A 25,332-nucleotide genomic window follows, 5' to 3' on the forward strand; every position below is an offset into this window, starting at 1 on the left:
CTTTTTCGTTGTACTTGTTTATGATACCCATAGTGCTTGCCTACTTCCTAAGGATGACCAACTGGCATGATAACGCAGGTTTCCCTTTATTACTTTAATTATTGTTTATCTTGATATTTGGTACGTCGAGTTGCTTTCCTTGTGCGCAGTTGCTGAAAGTCCATCGTTTCTAATTCTTACCACTACATAAGAGTGTCTGACATTCTCTCAATTCAATTCTCTACCTTTGTGTGTTATTTTTATCCTGCTTCAGAACATTCTTCGCATTTCCCCATTTCCCCATTATGCCTATGCCTGATCTGACGACCAGTTTTTCGGATAAAGCAAAGGGCAAGCCGACCCAGAAGAAACCTATACGCTCGGGATCTTGGTCGGTATGGCTCTCCGGATCAGTGTTTCGTAACACCGATGCACAGGAGGAACCTATCTCGAATGCTGATGGAACAAATAATGATCCCGCTGCTAAAGCTAGTCCCAATGTTGAGATGGCCATAAACAAGAATGAGAATCACAATATCGAATACAAGAAATGTTCTGCAGGCGAAGAACCTGCTGAAGAAGCGGGAACTGGTACCGAAAGTGACGCCCACAGCGATGCAGGAACTGTCAGGAGACCCCGGATCCCCAGCGGCAATACACCCCCCAAGTTCATCCTACCTCCCGGAACTCTGGGTGACCACAGGCCACGGCCTTCATCTCATAATGATGCCCACCCCTCGCACCGGGATGACATGCTGGAAAGGCGCAGGCCTCACCATTCAGACCGTCAGCGGCCATCGGCTGGTTCCCTACCTTCAGGTCCAAGAAGAACTTCGCAGACTGTGAGTCGGGACGATTTTCTTACAGCTCGCGGTGCAAATCCACGAACTGGAGTTATCAGCCCGGATTTAACAGATTACAGCCATTCGGATGATGTTGACCCACAGATCGAAAACTCCGGGGGAACTATGAACAATCAGAAATGGCGTCTCAAGGGAGATCAGTGGATTAGCCTTGATGCTTCAGAACGGACCCCGGTGCCTACGCCGTCCTCCGACGCAGGTATGAATAGTTCACTGTTAATTAGCTCTCGAGATCAGGCAGAAGCTCATGTGGCCTTCCTATCAGATGCTGGTGTACCGCTAAAAAATCTTGAGGATCGATTTGTTGTCAACATGCCATCCGCTAGGGAGCCAAATCCACCATCTATGACTCCTCGGCAAATAGTCGACTTTCAGCAGGCTTGCAATCGGTTCTATCGCTATGATAATAATATGGTCCATCCCTCAAGAGTACCAAGTCCTCGGCCTAGGACTCCTGAGGGCCCCAGTACTCCTCCAAGGAGGCTTTCTAAAATCCGCGAAGCTCTTCTGCACAATACGGACCCTTTAGATAGAGGACGGCGGAAAGAGAGACCTCCAAGCAACCCTCACAACCTATCTCCTCACAGCTCACCACGGGAATGGAGGCATAACTCCGCTCCTTCAGCTAGCCGACCACAGCATGGGTGGAGAGAGCAGACAAACAAGTATTTTTTAGGTGGTCCCGGCTATGGAAGAGAAGAAAGGATACCACCCCCTCGAAAGAGGGGACAAAGGTACCCTCCAGGGCCGGATCGGAATGCACCAACTGGTCACTCCAGCCACAGGGGCCCTCAGCAGACACCTTATCGGGGTCACCGTGGTCCGAGCATGCCAACCTACCCTCAAGAGCTCCACCCCAGTTTCCGCAGTCCCGGTTCAACAGGGAGACAATGCTTCAGCCATTTCCAGGACAGGAGCTTCTCCAGGGACCTGTATCTGGAACCTCAAACCCATTCCAGACAGACTCTCCAGGTCGGAGGTTCAGAAGGAGACGAGCTGCTTGCAACCATTACCACTACCACTACCACATCCACGGTCACCCCCGTTCGACTCAGTGCAAACGATGTGGAAAACTTCTTCACTCCAACCGAAATCTCAACGCAGAAGAGCTCCTCCGAACAATCTCGCGGTGTTTCCAGAGAGAGTATCGCCACTACCACTACGAAAACAGGAAGTGTAGTAAATGCAGAAAACGCCGAAAATACAGGAAACACAAAGCAGACTACGGCAATTCACGTCATCAAACTTGGGCAATCCGGCCAGGAGGTGGATGGGCTCATCCGAGCCTCAGGGATCCAAGTGAGCGAAACCGAACGCACAGATAATGAGAACAATATGAATAGAAGCCCGATCATGCCTCTTGCCAAATGGGCATACTACTCTTTGTTACCAATGGCAATATTCTACCTCACCCTCATGGCTATGACGTATAGGGAATATCGCGAGTACTGGACGACAGGAATTCCTGGGCTTAAGCTACCACAAGTTTTAAAGTCCAAGAAAATCGTAATTGGTGTTTTATGCGTGGCAGTGGCAGTATCAATTACATTCAGAGGCTAGGCAAAGGCTGTCACGTACGGAGTGTGCCTTCAGGATATAATGAACGCGACTCTCCATCGGGGTATCATAGTCTAAGCATCAAGATGTCCTTTCGAAAGGCCCGTTCATGCATGCTAAGTCAGGAAGCTATTCATACCAATCCTCCGTCTTTCTACACACTCTTTAGAGATAGAAATTGAATAGACTACTTTCCCTTACTACGGAACGAACTTGAGATCCAATATTGGAAATCCATGGAATTTTTTGAACATTAGACTATGAAATTACAAAATGCTCTAAAAGAAAACCTAATCGCTGGTTTACTTATGTTGAAATAGTGTTGAAAGGAAAGGTCATTCATCCGTTGCATCATCTCAATCATCAAGGTAGTGCTTTGTTGAAATCTTCCTTCTTGCTGCGTGCCTCCTGGTCCCATTGCCCGCTATGATATAAATTGAATAAAATGATGCATCTCTGACTCTTCATAGTCATTCCTCTTCCTTCCCTTTTCTTTTTTTCATCTAGACGCCGCTTTCCCATGCATGAGTTGAGTCTAGCCCCAGCAGCCAACCTAGACAATAGATAGCCTATCCCTTTTTATCCCTGGCGTTTATTCCTTTACCATGTCTTTTCTGTGTTTTGTCTCAAACGTGGAGAATTGAAAGGGAAGCTGCGGAGGGTGTAATAAAATAAACGATGAGAAAAAAAAAAAAAAATGACGAATGCCTTGAAACGAAACACGAATGTTGAATGGGGTATTTTGAAGAAGGTTAAGTTGAAAGTAGAACCAAAAGGTAAAAAAATATAATGGAGGGCGTCGACGTCGAAGTGGTAGTGCGATCGTTAGTTGGTAACTGGGTGGTGAAGACAAGTTTAGTTTGCAGAAACAGCTTGTTTTTCCGTCTTTGATGCTGGAGCTTCCGAGTGAGTGCCGTTTTCTGCAGGTTCAGTGGCTTGTTGAGTGCCGCTGACTTCGGTGTCGATGTCCTTGAGAACTAGGCCCTTGAATAGATCAAAAATATCATGCGTCTTATGGAAGTCGTTATTCACTGAATCAATGTGTTAGTATATTCGTTAGAAAGTAAACAAAAAGGTACGGACGGGGGCTTACCGATGTTGACAAGGTACCAGGTATCCATCGTGTTCTGGATCAGTTTCCTACTAGCGCTTGAGGCATCGTGACATTTGGCCCAGTCATCTCCTAGTCTATAGGCCTCGTCCTTCCATGCTAGGAAACTGACGGTCTCGACAATTGTAGGTTGGATGACTTCCTTGGAGGCAAAAATACCCCATGTGACAGCATTGGGCGTATCGCTGGAGTTTGTCTTTAATTCTCCATCTTTGTTGATGCAGTGGTATGTTAGGTCCGCGTTGGACTCAATTCGCCTGACCACCTCATCGATCAGTGTTGGAGAGATGAGTAACTCGAGATAAGCCTTTTGGTACACGTAGCCGTTCCGAGGACCCCATCCGTAGATTGGATGAGAGGATTTGGCACCGTTAATTGCAGGCTGTGAGTTGATGGTAAGGAAGCCCCTGTTGTTGAGGTCGATCAGATCGTCCTTAATGATCTCCGATTCCTGAGTGATTGCACTTTCACTCCATGGTAGCCTGTCGAGCTTATGCTCCAGGAAGCGAACAAAGATATCTGACAGATCTCTAACCGACTTGGGCTTACCCCATAGCTTAATGTTCTGCTCGTTGGTGCCCTTGAGTCCAATGCCATAAACATCAAGCTCTCCAAAGGCAGGAGAGCGTGAATCGGTCCAACGACCGTTAGGGAATTCATCCCAAGACTGGGTGCGTGCAACATAGGATTGATGTCTATGTCTCCAGAAAATAGGTCGAACGTCTTCTTCTCTCCTTCCAAGACCCAGTGACTTTCTCCATGGCAGTGGCTTCTGAAGAGGAGTTTCGGTGGAGGGTTTCAGGTTCAGCTCTTCCAAAACCATGGTCGTGGACTGCGCAAGGTTCATGGTATAGCTATTGAGGACATTAGACCACTGAATAATTCAAAAACGCAATAGCTGCAGGTGACAACTTACAAGTGCAAATGGTTGATGCCATTTTCAAGCAGCTTCCTGCACATCTCGGACACCAGAGCCTTTCCAATCTGCTTAACAGCGGCATCGTCATTCTTCACAGGCTCAAGAGCCTCCATCCAGCCCTTGGGCACGGCACACTTGACCCAGTTGGTACGACGAATAAAGGCAGCATAAGTTGAAATTGGCATGATGCCGGGGATGATGGGGACCTTAATTCCAGCCTGTCGACATTTCTTCACCCAATCCAAGAAATTATCCGCATCGTAGAACATTTGAGTGATGATAAAGGTGCCGCCAGCATCGACCTTTTCCTTCAGGTACTTCATTAACAGTTCGGGATCTTCTTCATCTTCACAGCCTTCAGGATAACCAGCAACGCCGATATCGAAGTGGTTGCCATACTTCTCCCTGATGTACTGCACAAGATCTCTCGCATACCGGAATCCTCCTTCAGTTTGCTCCCACGCTTCCTTCTCTCGAGGCGGGTCTCCTCGAAGAGCGAGAATATTCGTACAGCCAGCTTTAAAAGCACTCTGCAGAGCATCATCAACCTTCTCTCTCGGCATATCAGTGCAGGTGAGATGCATGCACGTCTCCAACCCGTAAACAGACTGGGCAACATGGACCATCTCACAAGTGAGCTCCGCCAGCCGACCTCCTGCGCCCCAGGTTATATCAATGAACGACGGTCCCAGTCCATGCATGCGATCCATACGGTCATACAGATTCTGTACACCCTGGGCTGTCTTAGGAGGGAAGAATTCAAAGGAGATTCCTGGCCGCCCAGCGGCCTCTGCCAGGGCCAATTTGTCTTTGATATGCATGACGGGTTAAAACTGCCAGAAGACACGCAACAGTCAGTAACGACAACTCTTTCACCGACAACGAGCGATGAGACCAAGGGGAGGGAAAAGCCAGTGCAACTAGCTCGATGGACAGGGAGTTATCGAACAGTCGGTGCAATTCGCTCTGCCTTCTGGGGGCTTCAATCCCTCCGAAATCGGTAGTTATAAGAGGCTCTCGCGGTGAATGAGAGAGAAAAGACCACCGGCGAGGAGAAGGAAAAGAGCAAAGAAGAAAGCGAAGGCTCTCCAGCCAGGCGTCTATACGTACTTTTCTGTTCTTTTCTAGCGAACAATTCGAGTAAATAGGCCGAACGAACAGGTGGGAAAAAGAGGACCCAAAAAAAGCCTCCGAGCTGAGCTTAGGACGAGGCCAAAAGTCCGATAAATGGTTTCTCTGCCTGCTGCGATTCCGACCAGGAGCGTCTCAACCGAAGTAGCGTTTGCGTGCCCACCTGTCTGCCAGTATGCGCAACATATAGTGTAGCTATGCGGTTACGTCGTCTATCTCATGTACGGGAGCGGCGGTGGAAGGCAAGTTTCTGGTTGCAAGAAGCTTGGGGAGAGGAAGAAAAGGCAGAGAAGAAAATAAGGTGAGCGCCCCAGCCCCGAGTTCTTAGTTAACTAAGCTTAAAGTTGGCCGGAAGAGAAGGCGACGAACCCGCCGGCAACTTGTGTTGTAGTTTTATGTGCAGTTGTCTTCCGTGAGGAAAAAGCCAGATACGAACAGAATTATTCTTCTGGGAAGACGAAGCAGAAGAGGGAAGCAGGGGAAGTCCTTGAGATAAAAGGGGGGGAGAGGAATGAACGCCCTTTATATAGCTCTTTCTCAGGGCGGGACTGGCTTCTTTTCCCTTCTTTGCTTTTAGCTAACCAGCAGGCCACCTACAGATCCAGGCTTGACACAAAGAGGCGCGCAATTCTCAATAGATCAAGGCCGAAAATTAGATATAATCAGCCAGCCAGCATGGCAGCATTTTCTTCCTGTTGTTTGGACCGTATACAGCATGCGTATTCCGGCTCTCCTTTTTTCTACCCCTCCGCTAACCTAGTTATTACACCATCGCTCCGTCCCGCTTGCCAGGGGGTCCCCGGCCTACAGATGAACTGGCGGAAACCGGGAGGCCAGTTCGACTTTCGCCCAAATTTCTGATCGTGTTCATGGTGCCTTGTTGATGACGCCGGAGAAAGGCAGTCGGGGCACGAGGCTCCCCCATTGTGACTTGTGGGCGCCTTCCGACGCAGGCCAGGACAAGGCAGAAGGATTTGAGGGTGGTCATCACTGTTCCGTGACTAGCAGGGATTAAGCTGCACCGGTTCTCCTACCGGCGCAGGCTCGTGAGGCGTGTGGGAGACGATCTGTTGGCAAGATGTTATGGTCCTCAGAGCCAGGATTGTCCCGTCTAGGAATTGAAATCCCGCTAGCAGATACTGAGTTCTCTGCGCAGAGCCGGAGCTGGAGTAACTATTTCAAAAGCACCTGCATGGTCTGTGAACTGCGGTCTTTACACGTGCAGGATTGCTCGCTCCAACGAACCCCGCGTGGGGTGCGAGTACAAGTCTGCGGGACGCACTGGCATAGTTGGGCCTGCTGAGTAGAAATTGGATTTGGGGAGAAGAAGGATAAGACGAAGACGAAGTAGTTGATGATGAAGAAGAAGATTATGATGATGATGATGATGAAGTAGTTGGTCGTAAGTCGAAGTTGAGGTTGAAAGTAGAAGCCGGTGAGGGGCGGCAGAACGCCTAAAAGGGAAGTGGACGGGTTTTTTTTTTTTTTTTTTTTTTCGTAGACTCGAAAAAATGATATCAAAGCCAAACCAGAGATATCAGCAGTGATTGAATTCGCTTGACACTTCCATACCTCGCATCTGCTTACTATAGTCCTAGCGCGACGGTGGTTAGGTTTCATATACTTCTCTAATTGCGCTGTCTGGTCGGCCGATCGCAAGAATCGTTTGCAGATACCCCGCCGTGTAGCTGCTACTCTACTTGTTCACAGACCACGGCTATATTCAATCGCTATTCAAGGCACCATGCCAGCCCAGGACTCAAACAAGTCTCCGGACTACAAAGCAAACCTCCTCTCGATCCTCATTTCCAGCAAAGTCCTTTCGTTCGGCTCCTACGTTCTTAAATCAGGCCGAAACTCTCCTTACTTCTTCACAACGACCCTCCTCCACACTGCACCGTTACTGCACGCAACAGCTTCTGCCTGTGCTACAGTGTTATCTAGCCCTCCATTCGTCAAAAGTCAGGAAGGGAAAGCTGTCACTCCCAACTTTGATATAATTTTTGGGCCTGCGTACAAGGGCATACCACTCTGCACGGCAGTTCTGAATGAGCTTGGTGTTCGAGATACCCAGGGTGTATGGGATAATGTCAGTTACTCTTTCAACCGGAAGGAGGCTAAGAGTCATGGCGAGGGAGGGAACATTGTCGGTGCCCCTCTCAAGGGCAAGAGGATAGTCATTATAGACGATGTCATCACTGCCGGAACCGCCTTGAGAGAGGCTGTTGGTATAATTGAGAAAGAGGGAGGCATCGTGGTTGGTGTATTGGTCTTGCTGGATAGACAGGAGAGAGTTAACGATACAGAGACCAAGAGTGCGGTTGGAGCTGCACAGAGAGACTTGGGCGAATCAATTCCTGTGCGGGCGGTACTCAACTTGAATGATATTATCGAAGAGCTGGGGGACGATATTGGTAAGGAGAATCTGGAGAAGCTCCTTGAATATAGGGCGAAGTACGGGGCTACGGAGTAGACTGGCGGTTTGGTGTTTATGCGAGTGGTAGATTTAGCTCCAGAGGGCCATATCAAGGCGCAACTTGGAAGTTTTAAGGCTCTTCTTCATTTTTGTTCTGATGCTAAAATATGTAGACCGAGCTTTATAAAATGTATAAACATCGAAACAAATGACCGAAACATAATGCAGATAGGTATTTCAATGCCATGCGTGACTTCAACGGGATAGGGTATTATTAATATGAACACAAGGAAATGTAATGGCCTTTTTGTTATGGTTGCCTCTCCTACCATTCCAAAGGCTCACCTTTGATCTCACCCCGATTGGTCTTGGGAACAGGAGCAGCCTCCACCATGGCAGGTCCAGTTCCATTCCCGTTTTGTCTCTTTAAATATCCGCTTCCATCGAGCCATGGTGTCTCGCGTGTCCGCTGTCCCTCAAACTTACGAATTAAACTCTCCATCTGCATTGTCAAGCCAATATCGTCAAGGCCATTGATGAGACAGTGTTTTCGGAACTCTTCAACTTCAAAGTTTGCAAGCTTATTGCCAGCAGCATCATTGATTCGTTGGTTGACAAGGTCAACTTCCAGCTCATGGCCGGCATCAGCTTCAGCGGCTAGCTGCTGGATAGTAGCGGCATCAGGGATCGCAATTGGAAGCATTCCGTTCTTAAAAGTGTTGTTGAAGAAAATATCGGCAAAAGACGGGGCTATTATGCACTTAATGCCGAAATCAAGCAGTGCCCAAGGGGCGTGTTCACGAGAACTTCCACATCCAAAGTTTTCGCCACTGACAAGGATTTTCGCGTTGCGATATGGCTCCTTGTTCAGAACGAAGTTTGGATTTTCCGATTCATCCTCATTGTATCGTAGAGGGTGGAAAAGGGCACTCCCGAGGCCAGTTCGCTTTATTGTCTTCAGGAATTGCTTGGGTATGATGGCATCGGTATCAACATTGGCTCGATCCAGATGGGCAGCAATCCCTTTTAGGGTAGTGAACTTGGGAAGCCCAGCAGAAGACTTCTCAGCGGTGGTGTTGGTATGTGGTTCGTTGTCTTCGGGGTAGTCCAGGATCCGATCAAGCTCTTCCTCGTCTTCTACCTCTGGATGTATTTCGAATTTAGGTGAGGATTTCTTCTGTGATATCGGGATTGTTGAGGCAATTTTGCGAACATCCGCAAGCTTTCCTACTATCGCAGCAGCTGCAGCCATAGCGGGAGACATCAGATGTGTTCGGCCAGCGGCACCTTGCCGACCCTCGAAGTTTCTGTTTGATGTACTGGCACATCGTTCCCGAGGGGAGAGAATATCAGGATTCATACCAAGGCACATGGAACAACCGGCCTCTCTCCATTCAAACCCTGCATCGATGAATATCTTGTCAAGTCCTTCCGATTCTGCTTGTCGCTTAACCAACCCAGAACCAGGAACGATCATTGCGCGCATAACATTCGAAGCAATTTTCTTGCCCTCTACAATATGAGCGGCAACTCGAAGATCTTCAATTCGCGCATTTGTGCATGAGCCAATAAATACCTTGTCAATTGGGATATCTTCCATTCGGGTACCAGCTGTGAGTCCCATGTACTCCAGGGCGCGACGGCAGCTAGCTTTCTTGACCTCATCCGAGAAATCGTCGGGGCCGGGCACAACGCCAGTAATTGGGACCACATCCTGAGGCGAGGTTCCCCAGGAAATTGTAGGCACGATGTCCTTTGCATCTATGAAAACCTCTTTATCGTAGACGGCCCCCTCATCGGATTTCAAGCTCGACCAATACGCAACTGCCTTCTTCCACTCGGCACTGCCATACTTTGGAGCAAGTGGTCTGCCCTTTAGATATTCGAATGTGACTTCATCGGGAGCGATCATGCCAGCCCTAGCACCAGCTTCGATAGACATGTTGCAAATTGACATGCGTGCCTCCATGCTAAGGCCTCGGATGGCGGAGCCGCAGAATTCGATTACTGCTCCCGTACCACCAGCAGTTCCAATAACACCGATCACATGCAGAACCACGTCCTTACTGCTGACGCCTGGCGGAAGCTCGCCATCCACTTGCACGCGCATGTTCTTGCTTCGTTTGGTGATCAAGGTCTGTGTGGCCAGGACATGTTCTACTTCACTGGTACCAATGCCAAATGCCAAAGCACCAAAAGCTCCATGAGTAGAGGTATGGCTGTCACCACACACTACTGTTGTGCCTGGAAGAGTGAACCCTTGCTCAGGACCGATAATGTGAACAATGCCTTGTCTTTTATCCCCCAGGCCAAAGTAGGTCACACCGAACTCCTTGACATTTTCTTCGAGAGTCATGCATTGTAGACGGGAATCAGACTCCTGGACGAAGCCGGCAACATCTTTGTACGTCTCACGAGACGTTGTTGGGATGTTCTAATGGGTACAAAATGGTCAGTACATGGAGAATTCGATCCAGTAACGTTAGGATTTATACTTACATGATCAACTGTAGCCAACGTGCAGTCTGGCCTCCTTACTTTGCGTCCTGCATTCTTGAGGCCTTCAAAAGCTTGCTGTGACGTAATGTTAGCCTGGGAATCACGGCTAGTTACTTATTGGGCAGGGATTCCATGTTATCCGACTTACGGGAGATGTGACCTCATGCACAAGGTGTCTATCTGTCGGGTTCAAGAGCTCCAGTCAGTTCCTGTCAATCCTAAAGGCCAATGATTGAATGGGGTTGCTCGCGTAAAATAGTACGTACCGATATATAGCAAGATGGTCCCATCCTTCTGCTCGTTCACGATGTGGTCCTTGAGAACCTTGTCGTACAGCGTTTGGGGCGGTTTATCTAGAGCAGGCATTGTTGCTAGTCTGTGTGAAGAGCACCCCCGTATATGATAAAAGAAGAGGAACGGGAGCCTTAGAGGCGTGGAGCTGGGGAGTCAGAAGTTGAAGCTGAAGCTCTTTTCACACCTCGATATCAATGTCTGGCTGCTGGTTATACTTATATTTAAGAACTGGTCATAGCTGCTCTGGTGGGGAGAAGCCGGTATCGGCGGTCAGCAGCTAATATTGTACTCCGATTGGCCGAATTTTGCCAAGGGGCGGATATTAGTCATCGCTTCTTACCGGGCCGAGGTCGCCGCTTTCGGAAGGCTAGCGCGGCTAATTTATATTCTTCTGTTAACTCCACAGTTTTCTCCGTACATACCTAGTAATACAAATGTCTTCTAATAAGGCAACGATATCTATACAAAGCTATACGCAAATCCAGGCCCGCGATTATCCTCTCTAAACACTAACAAGGCGAGCTTGTGGCGGACGAGCAGCGCAGCCACGCCGCATAGAAGCTGGAGGCCGACTATATGCATCGCTAACTTGTCCTCACGCAGCGGTCCAAACCAGAGTAACCAGAGGTTAAGTAAGGTTAAGTTTGTTGTCTCGATAATGTTGCCTTCCTCGTTTCTTTTCACCTGCATGAGGTAGAGTTTGTCCAGCAAATCCAGGCCGGTTGCGATGATGGGGTGCGGAGGACGTGTCCACTCGGTAACGGATGGTTCCATGAGTCCAGTTCGCGGGTTAAACTTCGGCAATCGGTGACGCGGGCAAGGTATCAAGTGAAATAGTTGTGGCGTAGAGTACAAGAAATTGAATATTTGGGGAACAAATAGCAGCAGCAGAGTTTTGCTGAAGTGGCCCAATATTCCAACAACGGCAAAGACCATGCCAGCAAAGTAACAGTATGTATCCCCGACAAATACCTTAGAAGGATACCAGTTGTGCCACCATAAGGCTAGTGAAACGGCAATGAATGGTAGCAGTAGATAAATTGAGAATAGATGAGAATCCGTGGCTGGGTGTGGGTATGGAGTGAATGGCGACAGAAACAGTGCATCATTGGTTATCAACAGGCAAGCTATGGCTATTGACTGCGAAACCTCAACTCCGTTGATTCCGGCCAACATGTTGATACTATTAGGGCAGAAGATGGCGACCGCGGCCATATAGACATAGTACAACCAACCCAGGTCCAGAGAGGGCCCCAAGTAAGCTTGAAGGGGGACAGGCACTATGACATGTGTCACTCCGAAATCGACAAAGTAGACGATTAGCATCGGCACTGCAGCAAAGGCTGGAATGAAAAACTTATGCCGCCACCGTATGTCCAACAGATCGTCGCCAATCCCCAGTATCACTATTGACTGCAGAGAGAGTAATCCAGAAAGATAGGTTGCAAGCTTTCAATGGTTAGTCGTAGCTTCACGAGTAGAAGAGAGGGGAGTTACCTTGTTATGAGGAAATTTGTGAAGAAAACGGCCTGTTTCCACACGATGAACGGGCAGGGGTATATCACGATTTCCTCCGCCGGATGTAGCCGCTACAAGTTCTTTGTAGAAGGGAAATGGAATGAATACGATAAGAGTAAGAATGTAAACAACTGCAACAACTGCGCCCATCGTCTCGGGTCTAGAGCTGGTGTTAGCAATATATCGCTCCAAACAACCCTGGGTATCACCTACATCTCTATCTTCTTAAGCTTGGACATGTCCTTTCCTTTCAGCCCAGCTTTTATGAATACATTTCCTAGCCATCGAATAAGGCTAAAGCTCGCAGCAAATGCGATTCCAGATAATGCCAGTGAAGCCACCAGAGGCTCCCCATATTGAAGTGCATTTTTTACCAATATGGCTGAGCACCCTATCGATAGTGCGATGAGACTCCACGTCTCTCTCCGACTGAGAGTTACTGTCATCGTATCTTGCACATAGCGTGAAGCCACCCAACTATAGTCAAAAGCAAAGACTGTTAGAAAATTCGGCGCTTAAAATTTGTATATACGCCTATATTAGAGTTGCCGCAAGTTGTCCTTTCGGGCGTCAAAGTAAACAGCCGCTGCGCTTATCAGCGTCACGTGTTTAGTTATCCCGGCGAATCGCGAAACTCTGTTATCTTAATCAACTTGCGACAAGGCCAAGTTGCGCAGCGATTGATTCATTCATGCAGGAACCATCCATGTTATAAGCAGAGATGAGGTACTGCGTGCGACTTTCGCGGAGATGACAGCTTTCACCGAGTTCGATGCCGGCCACCGGGACTTGGTTACAGTAACCAAGTTCAACTTCTATGGTAATCGCATCCTCACTGCATCCGCGGATCACCGAATAAAGGTGTGGGATCAAAAGGATGATGGCTGGGAACTTGCAGATACTTGGCGAGCACATGATGCAGAAATTCGTGATGTAAGATAGCCCAGGGAGAGATGCATTTGTTATGATCGGAATTTCGTTTCTCACATCCTCTCTGTCTCAGGCAGCATGGAACGGCCCATTCACTGGCCAGCATATTGGCACCGTAGGGGAAGATATGAAATTTAAACTATGGCAAGAGGATGTGACGCAGTCCCGCAACTCTGGTCGGCGCTTCCGGAATATCTTTCGTCTGACTTCTTCTATTCGCACGCCGTACGTCTCGCTAGACTTTCGAAATATTGACCTCGAATCCTGGCTGGCTCTAATAACTCGCGATGGTCTTCTCACCGTATTGGAGCCTGTTGGTGCGGATAACCTCTCGGAATGGCAACAACTTGACCAGTTTCGTGTTTGTTCGGAGCCCTCACGAGGAGATGAGACGAGCTTCAAGGTCCAGTTCCATCATGATCCAATGGACATGACCCATATGGTTATGCCGTCCTGGGATAGCAAGAGTTTATCCCTTGTTGTTGCGGCGATGAACACTGTCAAGGTGTATCGAATGGCAGCGAACAGGAAGTTTTACCATGCCATTGAGCTGACTGGCCATACTGGTCTAGTGCGGGACATTGCATGGGCCAACGGCTCCGTTCGAGGGTTTGATATTATTGGCAGTGGTTCAAAAGATGGCACCATCAAAATATTTGAGATATACACATCAGTCACGAATGGCGGCAACAGCAAGCAAAATGGATCCGCAAATGCTGCCTCTAGAGCCTCCACCCAATCTGCAATTGGCACTGCCCTTGCAGGTCAGACATCAGGAACACTTGCAGATACTAGGAAAAACACTGAAAGCCCGTTCAAGCATACCTTTAGAGAGGTTGCATCGATTGACAGTAAACATCTTGATGTCTGGCAAATTCAGTTTTCTCACGCTGGTATGTTCTGCCACATTGCATACGCCGTATCATTTCTAACAATGTTTTTTTAATTAGGCGATTGTCTACTCTCTTCGGGGGATGACGGCTCTTTACGCTTCTGGAAAAGAGCTACTTCCGGAGATTGGCTGGAATTTGCGGAAACTTCAATGGAGAATAACTAGCATTCCGTCACCGCAGCATCGCTCTTTCTTCCTAGCTTGGGCTGACTCTGCTAGTTAAGCGGTATCAGCCGTGAGATTCCCAACTATTCCTCAATTTGTCTCTGCTGGCTTGCGATTGTTGCATGGTATGATTGATGTCGTCATGAAAATCTCTTGCATAATACCCATATATCAAGCCTATATGCCACTTTTTCAATGCCTATACTGTTTACGTATGTATGTGATATGCAATAAGCAATAATATGATGAACCGTACCTTTTTCTTTCACCTTGTCATATGTTCAACCACACATGTTGATCAGTCTGTTTTGTTTCTCTAGTTAATGGGAACAATAATCATGCATTGCTATCACTATTCCTATAACTTCTAAACTAAAATGATGACCCCAGTCGAGTACAACACAGAGCAGCTTTAAAGGAAATATGTTGCTCAATACAATTAGCGATGTAGATGTCATAATCACAGGCGGTCCAAAAACTCATCTCTAAGTTGAGTGTTGATGCCATGATGTGCCAATCATTATATTCATCTAGTACACATTCTGACCTGGCCATCCTATGGAAAGGAGAAGTGGAGGTTGATTATGTGCGTTCATATGAAATATAAGAATTTCATAAAAGTGTGAAGAAGAAAAGGAGGAGAAAAGGGAAAGAAATGCAAAATGTTGCATGAAAATATAAGGTTGGTCAAGGCAGATGAGTCACGTGAATATTTCGGATTAAAGTAAAAGCGAATAACGGGGCTCCAAAGGTCACCTGACCGCGGAATCTTACCTAAAAGAAAAATTTCAACTTCCGACTTTCTCTCTCCAAACCACCAAAGGAAAAGGGGAGCAACAACTCATTATTGCAAGAAGACTGCCCTGTCATCGACTTAGACGGCAGTTGAAGCGTGATGTTTATTATTATGACTAACAGTCGAATAAGGAGCCCAAATTTATAGCACAGCTCGACTCTCGTGGCATGTTGAATACCTTCGCTTACGGCCGCACTTTTAATAATGACAACTTCGTTAGAAGACGATATGAACTCCTGGCTATTATTGCCACTGCTACATTGATTACCCTGTTTCTCGTTCTATCTACGGCTGAGCTTTAACACGGCGTTCAACTCGTTACCTAAACCACAACTTTGCCAACATCTTGTGCCTTTCTGTGGTCAAGATGTATACTTCGTTTTAAAGGTCTAGTGGAAGATTAAACCCATAACAGTTTTTAGCAGAGCTGCGTCTTTTCCACCCTGCCACTTTGTTTACTGTTGAGTGCCCAGGACTAATACAGGACGGACATCTTCTGGATCTCCATAGTTATTTAGAAAAAGTATTTAGTACTTCAATTACTTCGATGAACATCCTAGATACTTGACTCTTTATTTTCTATTCATCCATTGCCTTCTTCTTTTTATAGATTCAAGCCTGGAATTATCCAATCTAAGGGAACGATATACCATTACCGCGCCAAAATATCATGAGTACTCCGTAAAGAAATACCAAATTAGATAGGCTTCTTCTTTAGATAAGTAGGGTCTGCTGTTGCGCTACATAGAAAATTCATCAGATTTAATTAACGACAGGAGGTATTGGTGCGTACATAGTTCAAAAAAAAAATATGAAATCATCCAGATAAAAGAAATCAACAAGGAACGACAGGACAGCTATTCGCCTCTTCATATACCACCTAGAGGTGGTTCTTCCACTCCCACTAGAGCACCCGTAGAACATCAATTTTGTCTACTTACCTTGAAGACAGCACGGGCATTAAACGGTAGTGCTTCTTATAACCGGTAAAACCGTGGGGCTAGGCCTGACATCATCTCATACCACCACTCTGTGGCCCTCATTTGCTTCTCCATTGACCCTAAAGCCACGTCATAATAGCCATGCCATTAGTTTTCATTATCACAGGCCGTTAAAAAATGAGTTCACCTCTGATGATGATGATGATGATGGTTTTGTTTGGGTATCAGCTTGAGAAGGTGGTGAGGAAGATGCAGATGAGGGCTGTTCACTAGCGGCAGAGGCCGAAGGAGGTGATTTTGTGGAATTCTTCAATGGTGCCTTTGCCGTACCTTCTATCTGCTTCTCCTGGTCGTCATCCGCAATTAGGTCCATTACCGAAGGGGCAGGGGAGGTAGCTGTTGGCTTCACAGCGGAAGCAGTGGCAGTAGGAGTGGCAGTGGCGGCTGGAGTCATAGACTGCTTCGCCGGCATCTTCCCTGTCTGAGGGGCTGAAGGACGAGGACGGCGCCCTGACATATCAGACGCCTGAGGGCGAGATCCATTGGCAACAGGCTCCGCACTAGTAGTTGGCATTGGTGCACTTTCACCTTCAGATTCAGGCATAGTTGTTGTCTCGGTGCCATTGGATTCTGGTTGCTTCGACTGTTTGACCATACTCTCGTGTTGTGTTGAATGACCACCCATTGTCTGCGGTTTATTTTGGTCACCACTCATCGTTTGCTTTGGTTGGTCTCCCATAGTTAGCTTTGGCTGGTCTCCCATAGTCTGCTTTGGCTTGCCTCCCATGGTTTGTGGCTCTTGAGTCATTGACTGGGTCCCGTCATCACGATTGCCGCTGGGTGACATCGAAGGCATGGCCCCCTGGGCAGATTGGCTTGCCTCAGGTGAGTTTGGCATGGGCGAACTCTCAGTAGTTGGTGCTGGGCTCTCCGCCTGGTTTTCACCTGTGGCAGTTGCCGTAGAATTAGAAGCACCAGTTTCCTGAGAAGCTGCCCCTGTTTCGTTTGCCATAGCTGTCGGACTTGGATTTTCATCTTTGTCCATTTCCTGGAGAGCTCCCGCACCTGCAGCAGCACCATTTCCGGCTCCTGCTTGCTGGCCGCCACCAAGAGCACCACCCAAACCCCCAAGGCTACCCAGAAGGCCGTCTAGACCTAACTGCGGTGTGCGACGATGCTTCATATGGGTTTCATCCCCAACCCTTCGAATATCTACACGAATGTGTGAATATACTGAACAAGGGAGAATTGCCTATTTTTGACCGGAAAACGCACCAATAGCTGCAGATGCAGCAAGCCCAATAAAGGACAGATAAAATAAAGTCTGAAAACGCATCTTGATAATTAGGATGAAGCGCCTTCTGAGTATTACTTATTAGCACAGACTCCTTAATGATGTGAACTCATTAGGAAAGTGCATACCTGATAAGAGTGAGGAAGCTTTTGAAGTAGCTATGTTTACTCTGGTTCCGGACCTCGAGCTTGAGTCGGCTGCTTCAACAGCCATTCATCTCACATTCCGAGAACTTTGAGGCCCGTTTAAATAGACATATTTGTCTCTAGGATATCACCGAAATCATAGATGGTGTATCAGGCGGGGTATAAAATGCAACGATTAACAGAGAACTAGTTTCCAAACATGGGGTGATGCTATAGACGGGATCCAAACATTGTTCATGAGAAACGTTGCACCGACTGAGTACATTCTCACCTTCAACACAGTCCTTCCTGGTATATCTTGCCCAAAATACTACGTATCTTCGGCAATGAAACATAATGTGTAGAGAAGAAATTGTGTTAACAATGAATGGAAGGTGTTGTTAGCCTACAAGAAAATAACTCGTACCTGGACATCTGAGACCATGGTTTTTGAAGAGAAATTACTCAAGTAAGCTCTCTCAACATTTTAGAGGTTAGAGATTATTCCTTTTTGGAGACCAGTGTGACCACCCAGGTATCTATTATGCAACAACTCACTCAATTGTGGTACATGCCAGAAGAACGTATTTGTTTGGACATATAACCCTAGGCGGAAACTTGATAATACGTATTTGTTGTTAATGAAGTCGTGAGGGGCAACGAGCAGGTACGACGGTATATTCAAATACGGACAGTAAAGCGCCATTACCATGTCCTGTGCTTGCTCAACCTGAATACGTACTCCGCCACATCATCGTGCGAGATATTCGGGTTGAATAAAGCCTTCATGTGCAAGCTTCGTCATTTGAATGGTATTATGAGCTCAGATTACCGGGGCTTGACATTTGGATTGCACTAAGGTGTTCCAAGTGCAGCTTTGAGTCGCAGATATCACTCATAGAGCCATATGCTTATTCAAAGTCGGGAAGCATATCCTCAACACAAATTAGCTCCCGCACTGAGACCATAGATTCAACGAAAGAAGCATCTCCTTTCGTCTATAATCAGGTGCAATGACTTGAGCCAGTAGGATGTCTATAGCCAAATATAGAATTAAAGTGGGAATCATATACAGCTTAATGCTTGTATCTGCAGCGAGGGTTGGCAGTGGTCCGATCAGCCAGAAACAGAACTTGGGCTTCCTAAAGTGAACATGTCATAACATCGGTACCGAATAAAAGACGTGCGTGTCACACTCAGTTGTGTTTTACTCTTTTCTGTCATGATTTATCCCTCTATCGTCCGCTCGCGTCAGCGTTTCTCAACCACGCAGGTCAATGCATCTATCGCTATGTTAGCGTAAGATAATACAAGCGTTTTCAGGTCCAATTGGGTTAATAAATGTCATCACGTCAGTGTCGTATGGGTAGGATTGTATGGTCCCCTCATCTTGCAATTTTGACTGTTTCCTAGACATGCAGTGCCTCGTAAGACGTTTCGCATAATTCTGACGCGGACCAGATGAAGAAGATAACTGTGAATCAATGGTCCAGTTTAACTGCATTATATTTGGACACTCTCCCCTCTCTTGCCTGAAATCTTTCATAGGGTGAAATTAGGAAAGGAATATGTGTGTCGATCTCTGGATGTCGATCTCTAGGGATTCGTAGCTTTCTGGCTGTCGATGGCCGCAATTTGAGGTTCAAAGAGGCAGCTTGGAGCAAACCTTACTGCCCCTGTTAGTACTAGTGTGATTAGTCATCAGGAACGCGCATATCAAACTTTCTCCAGATCGATCCGACATGAGTTTCCCGAAGATGGTACAGAGGTGGAGGCGAAGAGTGAGGTGAGGAGATCATTACCTTCCGAAGTCACACAGTAGTAGCATTCTACTTAATACCAAAATTTGGGTAGAAAGTATTGCTCATATTTACGCACTTCTCGGCCAGAAGTACCCACGACTCATTTGAAACGCGGAGATACTTAGCCTTGACGGCGGGCACATTTACAAACAAGGAAATAGTTCAAAAGAGAAAACAAAGCCGAGCTATGGGGAATAGATTGATTTCCAAAAGGTGGGTAACAATGTAAGCAGGAGCAGCTAAAATGTCGTGAAAAGTCATCAACAGAAGGTGTTTACGCCTTTGAAATCCACCCACTGTGGACCATAAAATCGTAGATACGGCTTGATTTTTGGGCATCAATCTAGGTAGAGAGAATGCAAGGTCAGCAAATGAGGCACTTGGTATGAAAACGGCTGTTAGATAAACACCAAGGTGAATGAAGTAAGCCCTACCTTGCACATTGATTTGACGTCCTTTTTCTTTAAATTTCCGCCTTGTTTCATTGCTTCTTTAAGCAGATGTTCTTTAATAGCCAGGTAGGGCTTCGGGTTTAGGTGTAAGATGTTGCAAAGCTCGGCTTCATCCTTTGTCAACAAGTGCAGGTCTGGTGAGTTATCATTTTCAAACTTCCAGGGAACCAGCCCGGTGATGAGCGGAACTGTATATTTGGTCTTCACTGGTTGGGGTGCAGGTGTACCGGCTAAGCTTGGGTTTGCAAACGCCTTGTCAAAATCGTTAAGGGGCGGCTCCGAAGGGTTGGCCTTGGAAGACCCGGGCCGTTGCAGTCGAAGCGGGAGTTCTGGTAATGTTAATTGGGAAGCAGCAGATGGCCCCTCTGACCCTGCCGGAGCCTTCGGTCTGGCAGTGCTGAAACGGTCAAAGGAACCTTGGGGTACAGAGCGTTGGGCTCTCTGTAATTTCTCCTGTTCATACTTCTCGCCACTCTTAAGATCCCCAATTCCCATTGTCCTCCATTCTTGAAGCTGAGCAATAGCAAGCCTAAGATTATGTTCGTATTCCAAGCCTCTGGTGAATTCTTCAAAGTCCTCGTGGTTCATCATTCGGGCAAATGGCTTAGCCTTGTTTAGAAGGTCTCGTTCCTCTTTCGTTCGCTTCTTTTCTTGAGCAGCATTCTTGCGATAATCAAGCAAATTGTGTTCAAATACAATCTTCTTTCGTTCGGTTCTCGCCGTTAACCGAGAATTATAGATATCCTTAACAGTCATCTTAAGCTCCATTTCAGGATCCATCTCACCATTCGCATTGAGACCATTCCCAGGTTCGAATTGCATGTGCTGTACGGCCTCTTCCGCATCATTGGCAAATTCGGTCTCGAATTCAAGTCGACCTGGCATATAGCCCTGGACTTCATGGCAGGCTGGCACCGAAGCAGTTGGTTTTTGCTTTGGTGTTGCAGGAGGTGCAGCCTTAGCAGCCTCTTTGCGAGCTTGAATACGCCGTTTCTTCCGTGCTTGGAATTCCTCCTTAGGTATTTGTTCTTGTAATGACTTGTCATGTGGATCGGCCAAGTCAGGAAGCGGGAAATTGGAGCCTTCAAGATAGGTCTTGATGTAATGATCTCTGACCTCGTCTTTTGTGCGATATCCTCCGATATGATCTGCAATGTCAGCCCATGATCCAAGACCATATATTTCTGCTCCTTCTAACAGTAGGAGTTCCTCATCGGCACCCCAGTCCGGATCATATATCGGAACAGAATTCTGCTCAACGACAGAGTACGGGTGGGTTCGGGGATCGTGGGATTTTGTGGCTGCTCCACGCGCAAAGCAAGGAACACACATATCATACTCAGGACATGCGCTATGAGCACATGATATCCGAACCTTTAGATACCAATGTTAGATCTATTTAAGCTCCAAAGTGAATTAAGTCGGATTAAGGCGTACTAACCGTAGATGTGATGTCTATAGAGCAGACATCGCAGTGGTATTTTGTCCCTCCGTCTGTGCCGCGCGCCGCGGTCTTCTTCCTTATGACGCCCATACCTGTATTTGTCTGCACATCATCCGTTGAGGCAAATATGGTGACAAGCTCCCGCTATAATCGATTTGAAAGGAGAAAACCCAAGTGATTGTCTGTAAGCTAGCGGTCTTCAGCTTGTCATTCGCTGTGAAATGGTCCAGACGCGCCCCGGGTCAAATTGGGTTTTAAGCGTTCGCTGGGAGGTCTCGCCGATTGCGGTTTCGCTTGACAAAGGAAATAGGTGTAGAATATATCATAGAGGAATCTTCAGAGCCCAATATAAGCGCGCATGAGCTTTCGAACAAGCAATCTAGCAGACAGCCAGCAGGTGTTTGGCCGGTCACAACGTCTGAGGTTGAAGCTGGCAATGACGAGCCACTACACGGCGCTAGACCCGATACCGCTAGCCCACCTTCCACGTGATGATCGTGGCTTTGACCAACTCTAAAACGCATTAAGGTTGTTCCGGTACAGCGGTTTGCTGAGTCATCACTCTGGCCCGCGCTTCCAAAAAAAGGTGAAGATGCTGCGCAGTGAAGATAAGCCAGAGTGAAGGGAGCAGGGAGAGACGGACAAGACCAGAACACACAACTTTCTGTCCTGTTCACCTGCAGGTATTTAAACTGGTGGACAGGAAGCCTGTCGTTCCTTTTTTTTGTTCTTTTACCCACTTTCCTTTTCTTCTTCTCTTATGGATGTTATAGCGAAAGATACTCTTTTTACCAACTGATAACCCCCCCACACCCGCCGCCTCCTGTTATTAGGCTCGCTCCTCCTGTTCCTGACGCCCTAGGGTATTTATTGACGCCCCTTTAGAAGAGGTCCGGGCCTCTTTAGATAGACAGCTCTGTCAATCACCAGGGTTATATGTCTTCAAGATGTCGTGGAAATTAACTAAAAGTATAGTAGTCTTCTCAGTCTGGTCTATGGAGATACATTTACCACATGGTTCACAGAGGCTAACAGAGATATGTTACTTATATAGAACTTAAGGAAACGCATCTGGCGCCCCTTGCAAACACTTTCAGCCGGTCCTCTACGGCTTCTTCTCCTAAGGCAGAACCTTCCGCCGACGAGGGAGCTCCTCTCAGCAAGACTCCGACTGCATCGTCTTCCACAAGTTCCATAGGTGAGATTCGGCCCCCTCTGAAGTTCCCAGGGCTGCCTGGGTGTTTACTAGCATATATTAATACGTTCCTCTATCCATATAGCTGCTTCCGAGGCAACCGCCAACCCACCTACAGACTCGTTGAAGCCCGGTATCCTGATTGTGACCCTCCATGAAGGAAAGGGGTTCTCCCTATCTCCTCATTATGAACAAGTTTTCAATTCCCATTATCAAAGCTCGAGTGGCTCATACTCTGCTTCGATGAGGCCAAGCTCCTCTTCTCATGCATCACACATCCCGAACTCCTTTGCCCATCCCATAAGGCCACAATCCACAAGTGGCGGAATCAACGCGGCTCCAACAAACCATGGAAGATACTCTACAAAACATTTGCCGTACGCCCTCCTGGACTTTGATAAACTTCAGGTTTTCGTTGATTCTGTCTCAGGCACCCCAGAAAATCCACTGTGGGCCGGTGACAATACTTCTTTCAAATTCGATGTTTCTCGGGTCACCGATTTAAATGTCCAAGTCTATATCCGAAACCCTGCCGCACGCCCTGGAAGTGGGCGCAGCGATGATATCTTCCTCGGGGCCTGCAAAATCAACCCTCGTTTTGAAGAGCCTCGTCGATTTGTCGAAGATCCGAAAGCCAGCAAAAAGGAGCGCGAAAAGGCTGCAGCAGCTTTTGCCCAAAAAGAGAAGCAACTTGGCCAGCTTGGGTCGGAGTGGATTGACCTGCAGTTTGGCACCGGAAGCATAAAAATTGGCGTTTCATTCGTGGAAAACCGTCAGCGTAGTCTGACTATGGCTGACTTCGAACTCCTGAAAGTTGTTGGGAAAGGCAGTTTCGGCAAAGTTATGCAAGTCATGTAAGTCAACACGGAGCAGCCACGGAAGTGATGTTCACATACCATTGCAGTATCTCAGTATATACTAACTAATATTATCACCTAGGAAACGAGACACTGGACGGATATATGCTATGAAGACCATTCGAAAGGCCCACATCATCTCTCGCTCCGAAGTGGAACATACCCTGGCCGAAAGATCTGTATTATCACAGATTAGCAATCCGTTCATTGTCCCACTAAAGTTCTCTTTCCAATCGCCCGAAAAACTATACTTAGTTCTGGCATTTGTGAATGGTGGTGAACTTTTCCATCATCTTCAGCGTGAACAACGGTTCGATATCAATAGGGCTCGGTTCTACACAGCTGAACTCCTTTGCGCTCTAGAATGCTTGCACGGATTTAAAGTGATCTACAGAGATCTAAAACCCGAAAATATCCTTTTAGATTATTCCGGTCACATTGCGCTGTGTGACTTCGGCCTTTGCAAACTTGGCATGAAAGATGAAGATCGCACAAACAGTATGTACCAGAAACCCGAACCTTTTTGTTTGTCTCCTTTTGCATTTGTTAACGGGAATCTCTCCCTTGTAGCTTTCTGTGGAACTCCTGAATATCTTGCTCCAGAGCTACTCCTTGGCCATGGATATACGAAGGCCGTTGACTGGTGGACTTTGGGAGTTCTTCTTTACGAGATGTTAACAGGCCTTCCTCCATTCTACGACGAGGATACAAATGAAATGTATCGGAAAATCTTACATGACCCTCTTACCTTCCCAGGCCCAGAGATTGTTCCAGGAGCTGCGAGAGACCTTCTATCTCGCCTTCTTGACCGAGATCCTCACCGTCGGCTGGGAGCCAACGGTGCTGGAGAAATCAAAGGCCATCACTTCTTCGCTAATATCGACTGGCGCAAATTGTTGCAGCGTAAATACGAGCCTAGCTTCCGGCCTAACGTGGTGTGTATTGACCATAATTTTGTTAATGTCCTACCTCTTCATTTACTAACTGGTTCCAGGCGGATGCCCGTGACACTGCAAATTTTGATGTTGAGTTTACCTCAGAAGTCCCTGTAGACTCCTACGAGGAAGGCTCCGGACTTTCTAGGACCATGCAAAAGCCGTTTGAAGGATGGTCTTACAATCGCCCAGTGGCAGGCCTCAATGATGGAGGTGGCAGCGTCAGAGACCCTGCTTTCGGCAGTATCCCTGAATAAAGAATCTCATCTTATTCTTCACTTCTACCTTCTGCAGTTATCACGATACCTGCATAGAACCCTTGCATCTTCCACCAACCTCCTACATTTTACAGAGCTTTCGTTTCGTTTCATTCCCGTGACATTTCGACCACCACCACCCCCATATGAATTAACACTACGGGTTTCCCTTCTCAAGAGGATAAATTTCTCCATACAAGGGGCAAAGATTGCAACGATCACATCGCACTCGTGCTTTCAACTCTTCAATTCCTCATAACGTTTCTCTTCTTTCATTTGCTGGTTTGTCTTTATTGCAACATCATCGGTGGGTGGACGGAGCTTTTTCGAGTTTGTTTCTATATATTATATTGCGTTGTTTTCCATCTTTTCCTCTCCATTGCCCCTCCTGTCTCACAGGCCTTGGAGAAATGGTTCCCCTGTCTTACCTCTGATTCTTTCTTTTCTTCTATCTCTCTCCCCTTTTTTTTCATGGGTGTCCACGATGGTCAGAAACTCATTCGTGTGAATGGCTTGACCATTTTCTTTCTTTTTCTCTTGTTTTTACTAGCAATTCTTTGCGCTTTGACTTGACTTTTCTGAGGACGGATGGTCCAGCATCTAAGACCATACTCTGCGTGAATTGCGGAGTGATACCCAATCCGGCTCTTTCATTGCTTCCCAGCCCATCAACTTTACCTTTCTTTCTCTTGACGAATTGCACTTTGATAGTTAGCTCTGGCGAACAGGGGAAGGATGCTTTTTCGTGTCTCTTATTAGCTACCCCAAACAATACAAGATCCGTAAATCGGCCAACAAGTCTCTACGTATATACGTAACACTCACTGCTTCCAAGGTTCAGTTCTGACTTATTGTAATAATTTCGTCAAGAATGTAAGATATTTTATCGGGGGAATGTAAAAATGGAAATAATTCCAATATTCTTAGCATAATAGTCAATATTATGCGAATGAAGCTATT

The 25,332-nt window shown here is 47.1% G+C and overlaps 9 protein-coding genes across 9 annotated transcripts; 4 read left to right on the forward strand and 5 right to left on the reverse strand.

Annotated features, from left to right (window-relative positions):
• Positions 1–284: 284 nt before the first annotated feature.
• ARB_01327 (uncharacterized protein) lies at positions 285–2,402 on the forward strand (the record flags this gene model as incomplete). Its single annotated transcript, XM_003012322.1, has 1 exon — positions 285–2,402. One exon carries the CDS (start codon positions 285–287, stop codon positions 2,400–2,402), a length of 2,118 nt encoding a protein of 705 aa, XP_003012368.1.
• An 852-nt stretch (positions 2,403–3,254) lies between these two features.
• On the reverse strand, positions 3,255–5,250 carry ARB_01328 (uncharacterized protein; the record flags this gene model as incomplete). The annotated part of the gene is made up of 3 exons (XM_003012323.1): positions 3,255–3,430; positions 3,493–4,364; positions 4,427–5,250. 3 exons carry the CDS (start codon positions 5,248–5,250, stop codon positions 3,255–3,257), a joined length of 1,872 nt encoding a protein of 623 aa, XP_003012369.1.
• Positions 5,251–6,638: 1,388 nt separating this feature from the next.
• On the forward strand, positions 6,639–8,033 carry ARB_01329 (uncharacterized protein; the record flags this gene model as incomplete). The annotated part of the gene is made up of 3 exons (XM_003012324.1): positions 6,639–6,729; positions 6,912–6,962; positions 7,153–8,033. 3 exons carry the CDS (start codon positions 6,639–6,641, stop codon positions 8,031–8,033), a joined length of 1,023 nt encoding a protein of 340 aa, XP_003012370.1.
• Positions 8,034–8,301: 268 nt separating this feature from the next.
• On the reverse strand, positions 8,302–10,841 carry ARB_01330 (aconitase family protein; the record flags this gene model as incomplete). The annotated part of the gene is made up of 3 exons (XM_003012325.1): positions 8,302–10,410; positions 10,476–10,588; positions 10,742–10,841. The coding sequence occupies 3 exons, from the start codon at positions 10,839–10,841 to the stop codon at positions 8,302–8,304; spliced, it is 2,322 nt and encodes a 773-aa protein (XP_003012371.1).
• A 387-nt stretch (positions 10,842–11,228) lies between these two features.
• ARB_01331 (uncharacterized protein) lies at positions 11,229–11,945 on the reverse strand (the record flags this gene model as incomplete). The annotated part of the gene is made up of 1 exon (XM_003012326.1): positions 11,229–11,945. One exon carries the CDS (start codon positions 11,943–11,945, stop codon positions 11,229–11,231), a length of 717 nt encoding a protein of 238 aa, XP_003012372.1.
• Positions 11,946–13,037: 1,092 nt separating this feature from the next.
• ARB_01332 (uncharacterized protein) lies at positions 13,038–14,163 on the forward strand (the record flags this gene model as incomplete). Its single annotated transcript, XM_003012327.1, has 2 exons — positions 13,038–13,220; positions 13,291–14,163. The coding sequence occupies 2 exons, from the start codon at positions 13,038–13,040 to the stop codon at positions 14,161–14,163; spliced, it is 1,056 nt and encodes a 351-aa protein (XP_003012373.1).
• Positions 14,164–16,171: 2,008 nt separating this feature from the next.
• ARB_01333 (uncharacterized protein) lies at positions 16,172–17,347 on the reverse strand (the record flags this gene model as incomplete). Its single annotated transcript, XM_003012328.1, has 2 exons — positions 16,172–17,160; positions 17,287–17,347. The coding sequence occupies 2 exons, from the start codon at positions 17,345–17,347 to the stop codon at positions 16,172–16,174; spliced, it is 1,050 nt and encodes a 349-aa protein (XP_003012374.1).
• Positions 17,348–19,630: 2,283 nt separating this feature from the next.
• On the reverse strand, positions 19,631–21,016 carry ARB_01334 (uncharacterized protein; the record flags this gene model as incomplete). Its single annotated transcript, XM_003012329.1, has 1 exon — positions 19,631–21,016. One exon carries the CDS (start codon positions 21,014–21,016, stop codon positions 19,631–19,633), a length of 1,386 nt encoding a protein of 461 aa, XP_003012375.1.
• Positions 21,017–22,075: 1,059 nt separating this feature from the next.
• ARB_01335 (uncharacterized protein) lies at positions 22,076–24,372 on the forward strand (the record flags this gene model as incomplete). The annotated part of the gene is made up of 5 exons (XM_003012330.1): positions 22,076–22,097; positions 22,183–22,326; positions 22,409–23,177; positions 23,263–24,115; positions 24,175–24,372. The coding sequence occupies 5 exons, from the start codon at positions 22,076–22,078 to the stop codon at positions 24,370–24,372; spliced, it is 1,986 nt and encodes a 661-aa protein (XP_003012376.1).
• Between the last annotated feature and the right edge of the window lie 960 nt (positions 24,373–25,332).

The sequence above is a fragment of the Trichophyton benhamiae genome (assembly GCF_000151125.1).
Source record: "Trichophyton benhamiae CBS 112371 chromosome Unknown Abenha-G-c-208f01.r1, whole genome shotgun sequence".
In the NCBI taxonomy this organism is placed as follows: Eukaryota; Fungi; Ascomycota; class Eurotiomycetes; order Onygenales; family Arthrodermataceae; genus Trichophyton; species Trichophyton benhamiae.